This window comes from Typopeltis vanoorti, chromosome 10 (assembly GCF_054136105.1).
Source record: "Typopeltis vanoorti isolate ZY-2024b chromosome 10, IOZ_Tvanoo_1.0, whole genome shotgun sequence".
Lineage (NCBI taxonomy): Eukaryota > Metazoa > Arthropoda > Arachnida > Uropygi > Thelyphonidae > Typopeltis > Typopeltis vanoorti.
Window position 1 is genome coordinate 73,958,231 of NC_143558.1, and position 16,327 is coordinate 73,974,557.

Genomic DNA, 16,327 nt, shown 5'->3' on the forward strand with positions numbered 1-16,327 from the left:
ATAACCTGCCTGTACTGTGAATTTAAATAACTAAAATATATCAGGGGGAAATTATGAATTTAGTAAGTTAAGTGTTTCAGTCAATGGTACATTAGTGAATAATGAGGTGATATCAAAACTCACCATTAGGTCTGAACTATTTAAGGTGTGGTTTTCTAAAATACTTTTTAGGTGGGTAGAATTTTTAACAAAAGAGGGAGAACTGTTTGTGCAAGTGGCTAGTATTTAGCTACATCAACATTCATCTAGGCTATAGCTATTAGCCAAACTACTAGCCGCTTGCACAAACAATTCGCCCTCTTTTGTTAAAAATGGAAATGTGAAATTGGCAACTCTCATCCATTCACCTAAGGACAGATTCGCTCCTTTATCACATCCAGGAGTCTATGAAGTGCCCTGTTCTTGTCATTGAGCCTACTATGGACAAACAGGAAGAACTCTGGACATCTACCTCAGTGAACACAAAAAATATATCTGGCACTTTCACTATGGCAAGTTGGGTCTGGCAGACCATGCTTTGGATACCCCGGCACACAGGATCAATTGGAAAAAAGCAAAAGTACTGTAGAGAAGCTTCTACAAGTCAGAGAGGTTGTTCCTGGAATCAACAGAAGCCTTAAAACATACTCCAAACCTTAACAAGTATGATTGTATAAATCTACCAAAGATTTGGAAGACTGTCATCCTAAGACCAAATTAATATTTATTTATTTTAATTTTTTTTTTTTCAAAACTTTCAAGGACTACTAGTTGGACTACTATATTTTTTTCAAAACTTTGGACTATTTTTTTTTTTTTTTTTTTTAACTTAGATGGCACCATATTAGGACTTTAGTCTTGTGTTGCATACTATCCCCACTGTTACACCAAATTGTGGTTGTCTCGCATTTGTAACAAATTTTGTTTGTGTGCTCTGAAGATGCTGGATATAATACCAGCGAAATATTAGCTTTTAAGTTAATAAATAGTTATTTTCTTATCAATCTGTGTCAGATTCAATACCGTTTAAATCCAATTCAACATGGGTGACCAACACATAAGCCTATCCACGCGTTTCAGCATATTAGTACATCCACTTATCGATACAATTTTATAAGGCACTTCCTTGTGAAAGCAAGCAAACTGCATGTTGAGAGTTTTTATGTATCACCAACATTAATGTAAAAGTAGAATAAAACATTAAACAAGTACAACATTTTACTTTTATACCAGTAACTTAGTTATGCAAGAGCTCAGCTGCCTAATTTCATACTGCTTAGTTTGTAATGAAATCATCACTTACAGGTAAGACATGAGAAATTTAGTGTACTATATTCATAGTGAATTTATGGAGACAACAACACACATGTTAGAATAATTACTTTACTTAAACTTTAGAAAAGTAACATTCAATGTTTTAAACCCGTATTGAGGTCATCAGGAAAAAAAACATACATATAAGATACAAGCTACATGACACTGCACTAGCGCCTCCGTAGCGCAATTGGAAGAACGACGGTACATTGCGCCCTTCGATTGGAATAGGCCTAAGTTCGATTCTCGTCGCGACGGGAGGAATCTTTATCTGGTCGATTTCAATCGAAGGTGAGTTAGCCGATCTCATACGGAGGTAGCAGGGTTTTTTCTCCCGGAAACTCGGGTTTTTCATCCCGCATACATACAAATCGGCCCTTCAGAACACACGCAATTTACAGACAAAAATTACTAGTTGTGGTGGTGTTGGAGGTGGGCGGCAGATGGCGTTGATAGAGATGATGATTCGTAGTAGAGGTTAGGTGCAGAGACAGTTGTAGATGTCCTCCCACGATGAGTCTTCGGACTCCTTGGAGGTATCAGGAATAATAATAATAATAATAATAATAATATATAAATGGTCCGAGGAAATACAGAGTCAAATTAATATAAAAGCAAGATGAATCTAAATGCTTGTTAATTATTTAACCTAGCCTGACCTCTTGTGGAAAAAAAAATTAAAAAATATATAATTAAATAAAAATTTTAAATAAAATAAATAAAAATACATTAAAAATTAAATAAAATAAATTAAAACCAAAATATAAACGGAACTATAATACATTAAACATTTCTTAAAGTCCTCTTGTATTGAGATCTTCTTCTGGTTGGGTTTTTTCTTGTTGCTATACAGATTGCAGATGAGTCCTTCATATTCTTGGAATGATTAATCCATCATTTTTGTTCAGGATTGGATAATGTTTCTGTATTCCACCAGCTTCTTTGAATTTTTTTTCAAACCAGGTTGTGGTGCGGTGTAGGGACTTGGTGCCTTTCCAGTCAATTCTGTGGCATGTTTTGAGTGTGTGTGTGGTCTGATAAGCCTGTTTTGCCACAGTGGAGGTATTTAATGTGTCGTTTGTGTTCATATTTTCTGATTGGGATGGTGTATCCTGTTTCCCCTATGTAAGGTAGGTTATAGGGTACACTGAATTTTGTAAACTCCTGGGTGGGCCAGGTATAGAAGAGGATCTTTGGAAGAGCTAGGTAAATTTCTTAATTTTGTCAGGAGCTTGAAGGTAGTCTTAATGTTGTATTTAAGTATTGTTCTACCTATTGTTTTTGAAAGTGGTGGTCTTTGGTGGAGTAAATAAGATATGCCAATTTTTTATGTGGTTTGTAACTAGTTGTGAAGTCATATTTTCTTAGGATTTTTGTTAGTTTTCTGGATACATCATGCTGTACATCCTACTGATTCTGAGTACAGTCGGATACTGATTTCTTCAAATACCTCCTTTGGTATCATTATAAAAACTCCTCCCCTATCCTGTTCCTTTTTTCCTCTCTGAAGATACGACATCCTTTGCATTATTAAGCACCTTATTGCTAAGCGCATCGATAGCAGAATTGGAAGACTGATGGTATATATATTGCATTCTTCGATTGAAAAAGGCCTAAGTTTGATTCACATCATTATGAGAGGAATCTTTATATGGGCTTTTTTTATTTGAACACGAGTTAGTCAATCTCATATGGAGGAGGCAGAGTTTTTTCCTCCTGGAAACTCAAGTTTTTCATCCCATGTACATGCAAATTGGCTTTCAGAAACACTCAATTTACAGACAAAAAAAAAATACGGTTGGTGGTGATGATAAGCAGTAGATGGTTTTGATATTAGCTGTGTAGTAAGGAAGATGATTAGATGTGTGTAGTAGAGTGGAGTAGAGTGCTTTCCCGTGAATAATCCTCAGACTCCTTGGAAGCGTCACATAATAATAATAGTAATTCCTATGACTATATAATTCTTAATTTTCTCTTAATAAGAGGTTGACAACCATGATGTGACTCATGGTTAACTATGAGCATAACGACATGTGGCGAGGACCCTATCTCTTCCACATACGGTCGTAAGTATTCATCACTGTAATCCGCGTATATTCAGGGGGCCAGTTTGCCTGTTCTGAGGGACGAAAAATCTGAGTTTCTAGGTGAAAACACCCCCCTATCTCTGTATGAGACCGGCTAACTCACTTTTAGTTGAAAGCGAGACCAAATAAAGGTTCCTCACATCATAGACAGGAATCGAACCCAGGTCTTTCCGACCAAAGGGCTTTGTCTATACCGACTGAGCTATAGAAAGTTGCGATTCTTATATTGAAGGAGTCTGGAATAAAAATGAATTTCTCAGTGGACACTATGAAAACAAACAAACAAACAAAAAATATATATATATATATATATATATATATATAAATTACTGACTTATGAAAAGACTAAAGGTTAAGAGATAATCATTTAAACCAACCTCAATGGTTGAAGTTTCAGCTGAAGAAATTGATTCTGAACCTTTTTTTAAAGTTTCAATTCTATACAGGAAAAATAAAGTAGTTCAAATAAAACTTTTAGCAAGATAGAAAATTATCTTATCATTTTAAGAAGATTAACAGAGTAAAAAATTTACGTATATGATTTTGTAAACAATGTTCTGGTGATGGACATCATGACCTAAATTAAAATGTGGTATTTCACAATCCATTTTAAAGCATGCATTTCTAGTGATAGTGGGAAGCAGTTTTTTTTCTAAAATTCAAATAATTTGCATAAAAATATGTTATGTAAAAACTGAAATTATGACATAATGAAAGAACCTACAAATGTTCTTGAGTGTTCAATTTAAATAAGACATTCCACTGCTGGCAGAAAGCACAAATGTTCCATAATTTGCATTAAAAATAGACAGCGCTTGGTGATAATCTAGTTGAGGTATTTAGAAATGCTCTTACCCATATCTGACAAACAACACTTGCATAACAGTGAATTTCTAACAACCCCACCTGACTAACCCCCCCCACAAACTTATATACCAATCAAGGCATAACATTTTACTCCCCCACAAACTTATATACTAACCCCCCCCCCATACATACACACAAACTTATATACCATCACCTAATAGCAAGAATTGCATTCTTGCTATGAGATGATGCCTGATACTGAATATGACAAATCTGCAATGAAGTGATGGAACTATATGCAAATAAACATAGCATAGCATATTATATCATAAATATTGGAGAGACGGAGACCGAGAGGCAAGGTATGGAAGGATATAAGTAAAGATAGTGATTATGGTAGTGCAGAGTGAATGAATGAATGTATGACAGTAAGGAAAAGGATGAGAGTAAGGAATATGGAAAGGTGAGTGATTACATCAGGGAGGAAGGTGATGAAGAAACTAGAGTGAAGTGAAATGATGCAGTTGGGAAGGCTATAAACAGAGTAGAACTGTTTATCTCTCTCTCTCTCTCTCTCTCTCTCTATATATATATATATATATATATAATGATGATGCAGGCAGGAAGGCTATAAACTGAGTAAAATTGTTTACACACACACATTGTACTTCCACAAGTTCATAGAGCCTGGCTCTATGGCAGATTGGCAAGAATAGTCAATTCATGCTGAAGGGGAGAAAAAAATAAAGGATGTACAAATTGGTCACCAACATGTGAAATCATGTGCTTTAAATGCAAAATTTTCGAACTGTTATATAAGCAAAATAGTTACCACTTTAAAAACTACAATGTTCATAAAATAGAAATTAATTTTCCAAATTGTAATAATAATAAAAAACAACTCATCCCACAAGACGGATTTGATTAGTTTATTATCGGAATGGATTCTCCTTCTTCTGACATGCACACAAATGTCGAAGGTCTTGCATCTGTGAGCATATAGTATTTATTAAACAGTAAAAATAACAAATTATTGACATTTTACATATAGAAGGATTACGATCATTTGTAATGTATATGATAACAAAAAGTAAGAAGGGATACGATAAGTCTCTCTTGATATAGAGAAACTGCGTTCTGTTTCTTGTCTATAAAAGTTCATTTTATCTCCTCCAATCTAGAGGAGAGCATTGTAGAGCTGCTCTGTGCAGAATTGGGCTGTGGTGTATTGTTCTGTGTTGTAGTAGTATTCAATTAATACTTAAGTTTTCAATTCCTACTTAAGTTTTGCTTGAGGTGCTACTTGGACTGTGTGATGGATGGGTGCTTGTTTTTCCTTGTGTTTTTTAATTAAAAATTGTAGATAACAATTATTGTTAGTAGCAATAAAGAGGAAGTTACATACCCTATGCATTTTCTGGTCTGTATAGAATTGTTGCCAGTAGTCTCCATGGTTGTGTATAGAGGCAGATCTAATGGCAAATGAGATTATGACTATTTGCAGGAGAGGTCAGATATGTGTGTTTCAAGGTATGCCTAGGGTGTTGCAGAAGAGCCAAAGATTGGATTATCTGAGTCAAAATTTATGAAGCTTTGGGTAAAATGTTATGTCAAAGCCTGCACTGTGTGTCTGCATCTAGTTTGGTCAATTTGTCATGTAGGAAGATCTAACTGAAAGTTGGGTAGACTGGGTAGGTCTACAGATGTCAATGCAGATATTCTTGCATATGCAGAGGCATAAAGCTGGATGAGAACTGAAAAAAATGGCATATTTCCTTGAGGGCAGAAGCAGTAGTCGGAAAGATTCAGAAGATATCAACTGAAATGTGGGTTGGTGTGAATTTTTAGTAGTAAATTGGATTCCTTGAGGTGAGGTGATGTCTGGAAGGGCTTTTATAATTGATGTTTGTATTGCATTCTTGCTATTAGGATTTTCATCGTTAGGCTGCTGAATGTTTTCTATTTCAGGTCATTGATCAGGTTTTTCTATGGTTCTTATTCCTGCCGAGTTCCACATAGGAAACAGAAAGAGTTGGCTGGTTTTTGGAATTATCATGTTTCTGTTTGAAAACAGAAGCTCAATGAGTATAGCTGTTTAAGACGATCCAGTCACTGCATAATGAACTACTGCACTTTTCCAGCATTGTAGAGTCTCTGGAATGAAGTTAGTTCAGAAGGTAATGGAGCACTAAGCATATAGAGAACCGTGGATAGTGTGAATCCTCTGATGGATGTTTTCAGGATATGTGCAACAGTTTTTGTTTTATAGGACTGGGTGATAGGAATTGTCTTGAGGAAAAAAGTAATCTGAAATTATGTGATTACTGTTCCAAAGAGAGAATACACATGATGGAGAAATGTCTACTGGGAGGGCAGAGGAGAAGTCAGTACTTTGCAGATATGCCAGATATGATAACTCTTCTCTTCAGTGAAGAAGTTGCTCATATATTATTCTATTTCCCTAATAGCTGTTTGAAACAGCTGTTGTGAGTGTTCTCCCCTTGTCCCCCCCCCATGGAGTCTTAGACTCATCTAGAAGGCCCCTTTGTTATACACACAACTCATTATACAGCACCTTAAACATATCCAAATTCTCTGCACACACCACACTCTCAGGATAGGCATTCCAATCATTCACAACTCTGCATATAAAAAACCTGCTTCTCACTCCCATTTTTAAGCCCTCCTTATACAGCTTCCAGGGATGACTCTTGTTCTCCCATGATCTCCCACCGTTTTCCATAAAACTTTCCCTTTCTCATATTCAACATTCCAGAGATCAGAAACTATCTTAGTCAGTTGCCTCTGGACCCTTTCCAACATCTCTTCATCCTTCTGAAAACCAGGTGACCAAATTTGGGCACAGTCCAATGTGTGGACTAATCAAAGCCTTATACAATGGAACAGAAATCTCCTTACATCTACAAGCCAGTGTCCTCCACATCATTTCCAGAAGTCGTTGTGCTGTCCTCACAATTTTGGCAATGTGTCCTCTAAATTTTAGATCCTTATCCATCATCACCCCAAGATCTTTCATTTCCTTCATCTCCAACAATATATATCACCTTTGTGTTTCAAATTTTAAAATCTTACATTTTGCAATATTCAACTGGCAACCCCCACTCCCTAGCCCATTCAATCTATTAAAGTCTTCTTGTAAGGCCAGAACATCTGCTCTACTACTCATAGTTTGTCACAACTTCGCATCATCTGCACACAACTGAATATCTCCATCCAAATCTTCCTCGATATCATTAACATGCAGGTTAAGCAGCAATGGCCCTAAAACAGATGGCTGAGGCACACCAATAGTGACTGTCCTCTTCTGGGATGTTGCTCCCCCATACACAACTTGCTCATACCTATCAGATAGACAATATCCAATCCAATGCACTAGTCTAACATCCAACCCCATCTGCTCTAGTTTGACAATCAACTTATCATGCAGTAATCTATCAAAAGCCTTTGAAAATTCTAAGTATACTCCTGTGTATCCATCTCCTTTGTCCACTAAAGCCATCACCTTATTGTAATAACTAAGCAGATTACTAAAACATGACCTCCCTTTAGCAAATCCATTAGCATGGATTTGCTAAAGGGAGCCATGCAATTGACACACAGATAGGCCTATAATTTGATGCTTGAGTGCTATCACCTCTCTTATGAACCAGCTCAATTTTACCTTCCTCTAATTTCTTTGGAACTTGATCCAATATAAGACTCATATTAAACACATATGTCAAGGCAGATGTCAACGGCCGAGTCCCACAGTCTTTATTAACATTAAGTTTGCTCAAATTAGTCCGCGAGGTTAGCCTAGTTGTTGTGCGCTTCGCAACCATATGCCTGGGGAAGGAGTGTCCTAGATTCGATTCCCGTCGGTGACGTGAGGAGCTGAAGGATCTTCCTCAGCCATAGCCAAGTTAGCCGGTCTTGGGCGTGGACAGTAGGGTTTTTTCCCCCAGTTTATCATGGGGTTTTTCATCCTGCAAAGCAGGCAAACCGGCCTTGAGAAATTAACACTACAGGACATAGGATACACTGGAGCGTAGGGCTGACCACCTTATCCTGTGAATGGTTTGAGGTCCAATGATTAATAAACCCTTGACACCGCAAGGTAAAAGAGGGTATAATGAAGATGAGATGAGATGAGTTTGCTCAATTCCCCATATATACCTCTTGTTCACTTACAGTCAGTCTCTCCTCCTCATCATCCATTGCGCTCAAACTCTTTATGATGCCACATTCACAAGAATGAAAGATCTTTATGAAATGCTCATTAAATATCTCAACTGTTTCCTCCACAGAGTATTATACCATTTTCTCCAATCAAGATCATTCTTCCATGATCGTTCTTTTTTTTTTTTGGCTGGCTACATACTGAAAGAACTACCAAGGATTTTTTTTTTTTTTTTTGCTTCATTATCTAACTTTATCTAATTATCTAACTGCTGCTGCTCATACTTCATTTTTTCTACCATTATCCAAGTCACCCTCCTTGCTTGTTCTTCGTATTCCTCATGAAATTAATTATTACAAAGTAAAGGAATATCTCTTGAGGTTGAGTCCACACTTATAAGAGAATTAGTGCAAGAGATACAACACTTATCTGACTCATGGGAAAGTGTTGTCCAAGAAACAAAAGTAGTTGCTGAAGCAATCGATGTATAACCCCTCAATTTCGCAAAAATCGAGAAACTACTCTAGAACCCGAACAAGATTTCAAAATTTTCGTAATTTATTCAGTATTGGATTTCATTATGAATGATTTAAAAACAAGGTTTGAAGCAGCAGATAATGTATGAGAATTATTCTCAGCTATTTTAAATTTCCACAACTTGGACAATGGTCAACTTATCGCAAAAGAAGCAAAACTTGTGAAAAATATCTGTCAGAAGAGTTACTGAATAAAATTCTTCACCTTAAAAGTATTCATAAGATAGTTCTGCCCAGAAACAAATCTGGTGAGACTTCTGAACACAATTTATGACAAAAACCTGCAAGGCATATTTGCCAATATCTGCCTCGCCATTAAACTATTTTGCACAATACCAGTTATTGTTTCTTCAGCTGAAAGATCATTCAGCAGACTGGCCAATTCATTGAAAACATGGCAAAGAAGCACAAGTAGCCAAGAACGACTTAATCACCTAAGCAATGTTGTGCATCAAAAAGGATTTGGCTAAGCAAGTTGATGTAAACGACTATTGATAAATTTGCATCAACAAAAGCTAGAAAATATACTTTGAAGTAATTTTGAATATTATTATTAGTTTGTATTATGTAGATGTTGGTAGTTTTTTAAATAAACATTGCTTTTGTGTTATCATTTAAACTAATTGATCCTAAACCATGGAGATTGTATAGCAATGCGTTGTCCTTAATCTGAGCGATAGGTAGGGGCCTGCCAAAAATCCTGGCCTGGGGGCCCACTTCAGGTTGTGGAAGCCATGTACCATTTATTAGATGCGACTTCCCCATACTTTCCTTGAGCCATTTCTTTTTCTCCTTATTCATCTCAGAACTTTCTTCAAATCGAACTGTCAAAAAAACATATTTCTTTGGAACAATTACTTTGGAAATGATTTTGCAGTCTGTGATAATTAGTGAGATTGGCCTGGATGCCAGTTTTGAAGGTACGTATGGTCTCCCTTCTTAGGAACGAGTGGATTAGTGAAGTTGTGATGGATTGTGGAAACCCATTTAAGTAAGTTTTTGCAGCATTTTAAAGAGGAGTGGCATAGAATGATTAAAGAAAACTTGGAAGAATCCTGACATGAGTCTAAGCCTAAGGATTTGTTCTTGGGTAGAGATTTGTATGCTGTTTTTAGTTCTTCCAAAGTAATAGCTTCTCTAAAGCTGAACTGCTGGGGAAGAAATTGTTTCTTCTTCTGAGGTTTTCATGGATGGCTTCTTATGGAAGTATATGCTGTCTTTTAGTATTTCACTATTTCTGAGGCAATTTTGTTTGGATTTTCTATAATGCTGCCATGTTTGATGGCTAAGATTCAAGTTGCTACCTGTTTTTTTTTTTTTTTTTGAGAGAGAAAGAGAGAGAAGAAGTACTTCACCGATGCATTTCATTTGACAGTTTAATATTTGTTAGCCAGTGAGCCATGATCTAAGTAGTGCAACTTTAACAAACAATTCTAATTGTTGTGCTTGTATGGCTTAGAGGGCCTGACTGATGACTTTCATCAGGAGGGTGCTGGAGCTGCTTTTGAGTTGTATGATGCTTGTGTTCCTCTATTGACTTTTCTGATGAATGCAAATTTGCATGAGTGTTCTGAGTTGTTATTGCAAGTTGGGCAACTATGTTTTCATAGGTTATGTTGCTTCTTTCGATTGAGTAAGATTGCTTAAAAAAGCTTCAATCTTCAATATATCCCCAATCTTGCAGAAGGGCATTACTGAAGATCAAATAGGTACTTCGTGGTTTGAATGTTTTGGAGAATAGTGAGAGCTCCAATTTAATGATGGCATGGCTTGAGATGTGAGAAGGTGAGTGGGACATATTTCTGATCACTAATTCTATGTTTCACCTCAACTTGGATTCTTTTTTAAAACTTTCTTACACACTTTTCTTTTCAATATTATCCTGCTCATAACTAAATGGTGATCACTTCCTATTTCAATCTTTTATATTATAGTGGCCTGAACTAATATGGAAATATTATTATCTGCAATAATGAGACTTTTCTTATCGATTATATCTTCTCTCTATGAAAATAAATTGTGCACATCTATATTGGAACATGGTGTTGGTGATGACTAGACCATTGACCTGAACAGAAATCCAGCATATACTTTATTCTTATTATTCCATTATTATTATTTGCTTTTTTCATTTTCTCCAAATATTCCACACACACTTCTCTATGTCTAGTATTCACTTCCTACTCTGCTGTTGAAGTCTCCGACAAGGACCAACTTTTCTTTTTTCTTTATATTAGCTGCCTTCTCTAATGATGACAAAAAGTTCCCTTGCTTCTGTCATAGCAGAACCTTCTGTTGGACCATTGACATAAATAACACTCATTGCCCAATTCTTTATTTTGATGTTTGCCAACTTCATTTCACTCAATATCACCTACCACTTAAAATAACTATCTTTGTATTTGTTTATGCAGACTACAGCTACTTCTTCCTTTCCTTGATCATCACTACCTGAATATGCAGTGGACTGCAGAGTTTGGTGGATAGAAGAAGGAGAGGTGATATGATCGAGACTTTTAAACTGTTGAGAGGCAGTTACAGGGTAGACATTGGAGAGTTCTTTCACTTGGTGGAACGGCGGGAAGGAGTGATGACAAGGGGCCATCCCTGGAAGTTACAAAAGAAGGCTGTGCGAAAGAGGGTGAGTAGTGGTTTCTTTGCATGGAGGATGGCTGAACCTTGGAATGCATTGCCTGAGAGAGTGGTTGGAGTGGGGATGGTTAATGGGATCAAGGAGTGGTATGATAGACTTTGTATTTCCTAAAAATGACCTCCCATGATGAGTCTTCTGACTCCATGGAGGCCTGGATAATAATAATAATAATAATAATAATAATAATAACATCTTGCAGTTGCTATTTAGAAGAATCTGTTTTTGTTTTCTTTATTTCAGTAACAGCAAATATGTCTACTTCTATAATTCTTCAGCAAGTTCTACTTCTTTTATATTGATAGCCACTATATGGTATGTTGTGTTTGTGGATAGCTCCTGAACAGATAAGTGATATTTTGAGTAAAAATTGATGAATTTGTATAGTATTTACAAAGTATTGTTTACTTTTAGTATTTTAGCGAGTCTGGGTGATTTGTGTGTGTTTTATGAGTATTTTAATAGTAAATTGATAGATACGATTATCTGTGCACATGGCTCCCATAAAGAGGAATACAAAGATGGCGTCCAGGTCGCCATATTTGTCTAAAAATCTTAACTTAAAGAATTTGATTCAGTGTACCATTTGAAAAATGTATGCATTGAGGAGAGCAGTTGGAGTCTGGTTAAACAACGATAGTGGAGTGAATGTGTGCAAAAAGTGTAAAGATTCAGGTCATGTGAGTGATATCGTTGATGAAAGTGAGAATCTAGATAACTGTGATATTCGAGGTATGAATGGTGATATTTGCGAGGTAGTACTTGATATCTGTGAGAGTGGCATTGAAAGTGAGAATGGTAGTACTTGATATCTGTGAGAGTGGGGTTGAAAGTGAGAATGAAGATAAACATAACGATTGAATGAATCATCGGAGAATAAAAATGATGACACTGACGCAATGAGTGAGAATGATAGAAAAAAATAAGGGTATGATAGTGAGTGTAAACAAAATGAAAGAGCGTGTGTTGTATGGAGATTCCTTAGTAAGAGGTGTGTTAGTTGAGAGTTTAACAAAATCGTACCAACCCGGTTAGAACATTAAGAATGTAAGCAAGTCAATTAGAATGCAAAAGCAGTGGGTGAAAGAATTAATAGTGATAGCAGGTACAAATGATTTCAAAGGAAACAAAAAGGCTATGAGTGAGGATGTGAAGGAATTGTTTGACGTAGCAAAAGAGAAGAGTGAGAGAGTTAGGATGGTGAGTCTGTTGCCGCGGTATTACAGTGAAGAGTATAGAAGGAGGGCCATAATTGCTAATGCCTTTAAGCGTGAATTATGTTTGATAAGTGGTGTGGAATTTGTGAATGTGTGGAATGAGTTCGATGGGCGAAAGGATTTATATAAAATGGAATTTGCATTTGAATGGCATTTTACATTTGAATGGATTTGGTGTACGGAGACTTGAAAAGGTGTTGTTGAATGTAGTGGAAGTGAATGTGCAGAATCAGGGAAACTAGAGTTAATAAGGGGGGGGGGGAAGTAGATATGCAGATTTTAGGGAGATAGTTGAGTATGTGAATGCGTGTAATATGCCCAAGCGAGTAGGAAAGATCACGAATCAGAATGGGATAGTTAGTATAAGGCATCAAAATACAGATAGGACAAATCGGCTTCTGCAATTCATGTATACAAATGCCAGAAGTATTAAGAACAAGAAGGAAGAAATTTTTGGCCTTGGTTGGCACTTCCAGACCACAGGTTATAGGTATTAGTGAAACATGGCTGACAGAAGATGACACAGCTATTGGGATTGAATGTGAGGGGTATGGTGTGTTCAGGAGTGACAGGGAGAATAAAATGGGGGGAGGAGTGTTACTGATGATAGCTGATGAGCTACAGCCAAGAAGAATAAAGGTGGAACTGCAGGATAGAGAAAAGAGCACATATGAGGCTATTTGGTGTGAGATTGAAACTAGCAGAACAAAATATACAGTTGGTTGCTGCTATAGAACAGGTGATGAAATAGATGGTGGTGATAGTATGCATAAGCAAATAGAAGAAATGAGTGGAAGGAGGGTAATTATTATGGGAGATTTCAACTATGGTAACATTGATTGGAAGGAGGAGAGGACACATGGGAGGAAGGAATTGGATTTTATGCAGTTATTAAGGGATAACTATCTGCGACAGCATGTAATGGAAAATACTAGGGGTCAGAGAGTGCTTGACCTAGTAATTGCATCTGAGAATTTAGCTGTAACGAATATGACCACGTTGCCACCAATTGGTGAGAGTGATCATAGGGTCTTGACCTGGGAGATGGCTAAAGGTGTGGAATTTACAATTAAGACAGGGTACATGTGGAATTATCGGGCTGGTAAGTATGACAAGCTTAGGAGATTGATTGGTTCAGTGCCATGGCATGTACAACTGCAAGGGCTAGAAGTTGACAGTGCGTGGGAGGCGGTTAAAAAGTGTTTGCATGAAGCAATGGCTGACTGTATACCTAGAGTCTGAATAATAAATCAAGTAGGAGTTAAATGGATGAATAACACCATTAAGCTTGAGCCACAAAAAAAGAAACAACTATGGAGGGAATTTAAGGAAAAAGGTGACCGGCAGGCACATGAATGGTATAAAGCACAGGCCAGAAGGGTAACGAGTGTGGTAAGAAAAGCAAAAGCGGATTATGAAAGAACATTAGGCATGCAAGCTAAAGAGAATCCTAAACAGTTTTTTCAATATGTTGCAAGTAAAAGAAAAAATGTATATGGCAGAATGATTTTAAAGAATGCCGATGGCAGGGAGGTAACTGAATCAGTTGATATACTTGAATTACTGAGCGAGCACTTTGCAAGAATATATCTTCCAGGTGATGACATTGGAGAAATGAATGAACCAATAGATTATACCGGAATTGTGGTGAATGAAGTGGAGGTGAGTAGTCTATTGCAAAACCTCAATGTCAATACATCTGTGGGATTGGATGGTATACCAACTCGTGTCATACGTGAAGTGGCTAAAGAATTGTCAGTACCCTTGACCATTTTGTTTAATTTGAGTCTGGGGTCTGGGTTAGTCCCGAGGGGGTGGAAAGAGGGGAAAATAGTTCCACTGCATAAAGGAGGTCCCAAGACTATCTATCTATCCCAATGGCTTTAACAGGCCTTTAAGGCCCACAACCTTCCAAGCATGCTTGGATTTCGTAACCGAAATACGAGGATAGAATGGTCACTCCTATGCCTCAAGGTATTCTTGACTGTATCACTGTGTGTTCAAGGGTCCGGTTTGCCTGCTTGCGGGATGAAAAACACCAGATAAACTGGCGGAAAAAACCCTACTGCCCGCGCCCAAGACCGGCTAACTTGGCTATGGCTGAGGAAGATCCTTCAGCTCCTCACGTCTCCGACGGGAATTGAATCTAGGACACTCCTTCCCCAGGCATATGGTTGGGAAGCGCAAAGCCACTAGGCTAACCGCGCGGCCGAGGTCCCAAGACTGCTGTTGTAAATTACCGACCGATTAGCATATCAGGTATCGTTGTCAAGGTCTTGGAGAAATTAATCAAGAGAAGAATACAGGATCGGATAGATGAAAATGGGATACTGTATGGGGGACAACATGGTTTTGTGAAGGGGTAGATCATGCCTCAGTAACTTGCTCACATTTTATAACACAGAGACGGCTGAACTGGATAAGGGTAATGGGTTTACAGTGATTCTACTGGACCTAGGCAGGTCCAGTAGAATCACTAGAACCAAGGCCTTTGACAGGATACCACATGGAACTTTAATCAGTAAACTGGAGCAGATGGGGATGGATATTGGGTTGGTGAGATGGATAGGAGAGTGTTTGAGGGAGAGATACCAGAGAGTGATTTATTCAGGAGTGGAGTCCAAAAGACGGCTTGTAACTAGTGGTGTGCTGCAGGATTCTGTTCTTGGACCACTACTTTTCAATTTGTTCATTAACGATATAGGAAAGGATCTGAGAGGAAGTGTTCACTGGTTTGCTGATGATGCAAAGTTGGGTAGGGCAATTGTGAGTGCACAGGATGTCGAAATTTTGCAGGATGATTTGGATAGTTTGGAGGACTGGGCTAAGGAAAATGGATGTCAATTTCATGTAGCAAAGTGTAAGGTTATGCATTTTGGAGTGAAAAGATTAGCAGCAGTATATCACATTGGTGGAACAGTACTCCAGGAGATTGATGAGGCCAGGGATTTGGGAGTGTTGGTAGATAGGGAGTTGAAGTTTACGGGGAACATTGCAAAAGTGGCTAAATCAGCTCATCAAATCACTTGGTTGCTGAAAAATACTTTAACAAGCAGAGACAAACAAATTTTTGTTCCTCTATATCGAGCCTTAATAAGACCCCATCTAGACTACTGTGCTCAGATATGGGCACCAGAGTTTCTTCTTGATGGGGAGGAGGTGGAGAGGTTCCAGAGACAAGAGACCAAGATGATAGCAGGTCTGTGGAATGACCCTTATGAGAACAGGTTGAAGATTTGTGGGTTGCAAAAATTGGTTGATAGGTGGAAAAGGAGTGATATAATTGAGACATTCAAATTACCGAAGGGTTTCTATAAGATTAATCCAGAAGATATTTTTGAGAATAGGACTGGTGGTGGGAGGACTAGGGGCCATATATATGGAAGCTGGGCAAAAAATGTGGTTAGCAGGGGTGTTAGAGCTAGGTTTTTTACTTGGAAAGTGGTGAATGAGGGAATAAGCTGCCAGAGTTTGTTTTGGGTGTTATGACTGTGAATGAACTCAAGACGAGGTATGATAGATACTGTGTGAATGTCGAACAGTTGTTCTTGACATGA

At 37.6% G+C, this 16,327-nt stretch overlaps 1 protein-coding gene across 3 annotated transcripts in view; it reads right to left on the bottom strand.

Annotated features, from left to right (window-relative positions):
- Positions 1-16,327, bottom strand: part of LOC150102510 (cilia- and flagella-associated protein 61-like) — a 396,485-nt gene that overhangs the window by 91,483 nt on the left and 288,675 nt on the right. For all 3 annotated transcript variants that reach the window (XM_090399647.1, XM_090399646.1, XM_090399648.1), the window contains exon 9: positions 3,758-3,818. In XM_090399647.1, coding sequence (XP_090255773.1) covers positions 3,805-3,818 — 14 coding nt within the window. In that variant the 3' untranslated portion in view covers positions 3,758-3,804. The remainder of the gene's footprint in view (positions 1-3,757; positions 3,819-16,327) is intronic.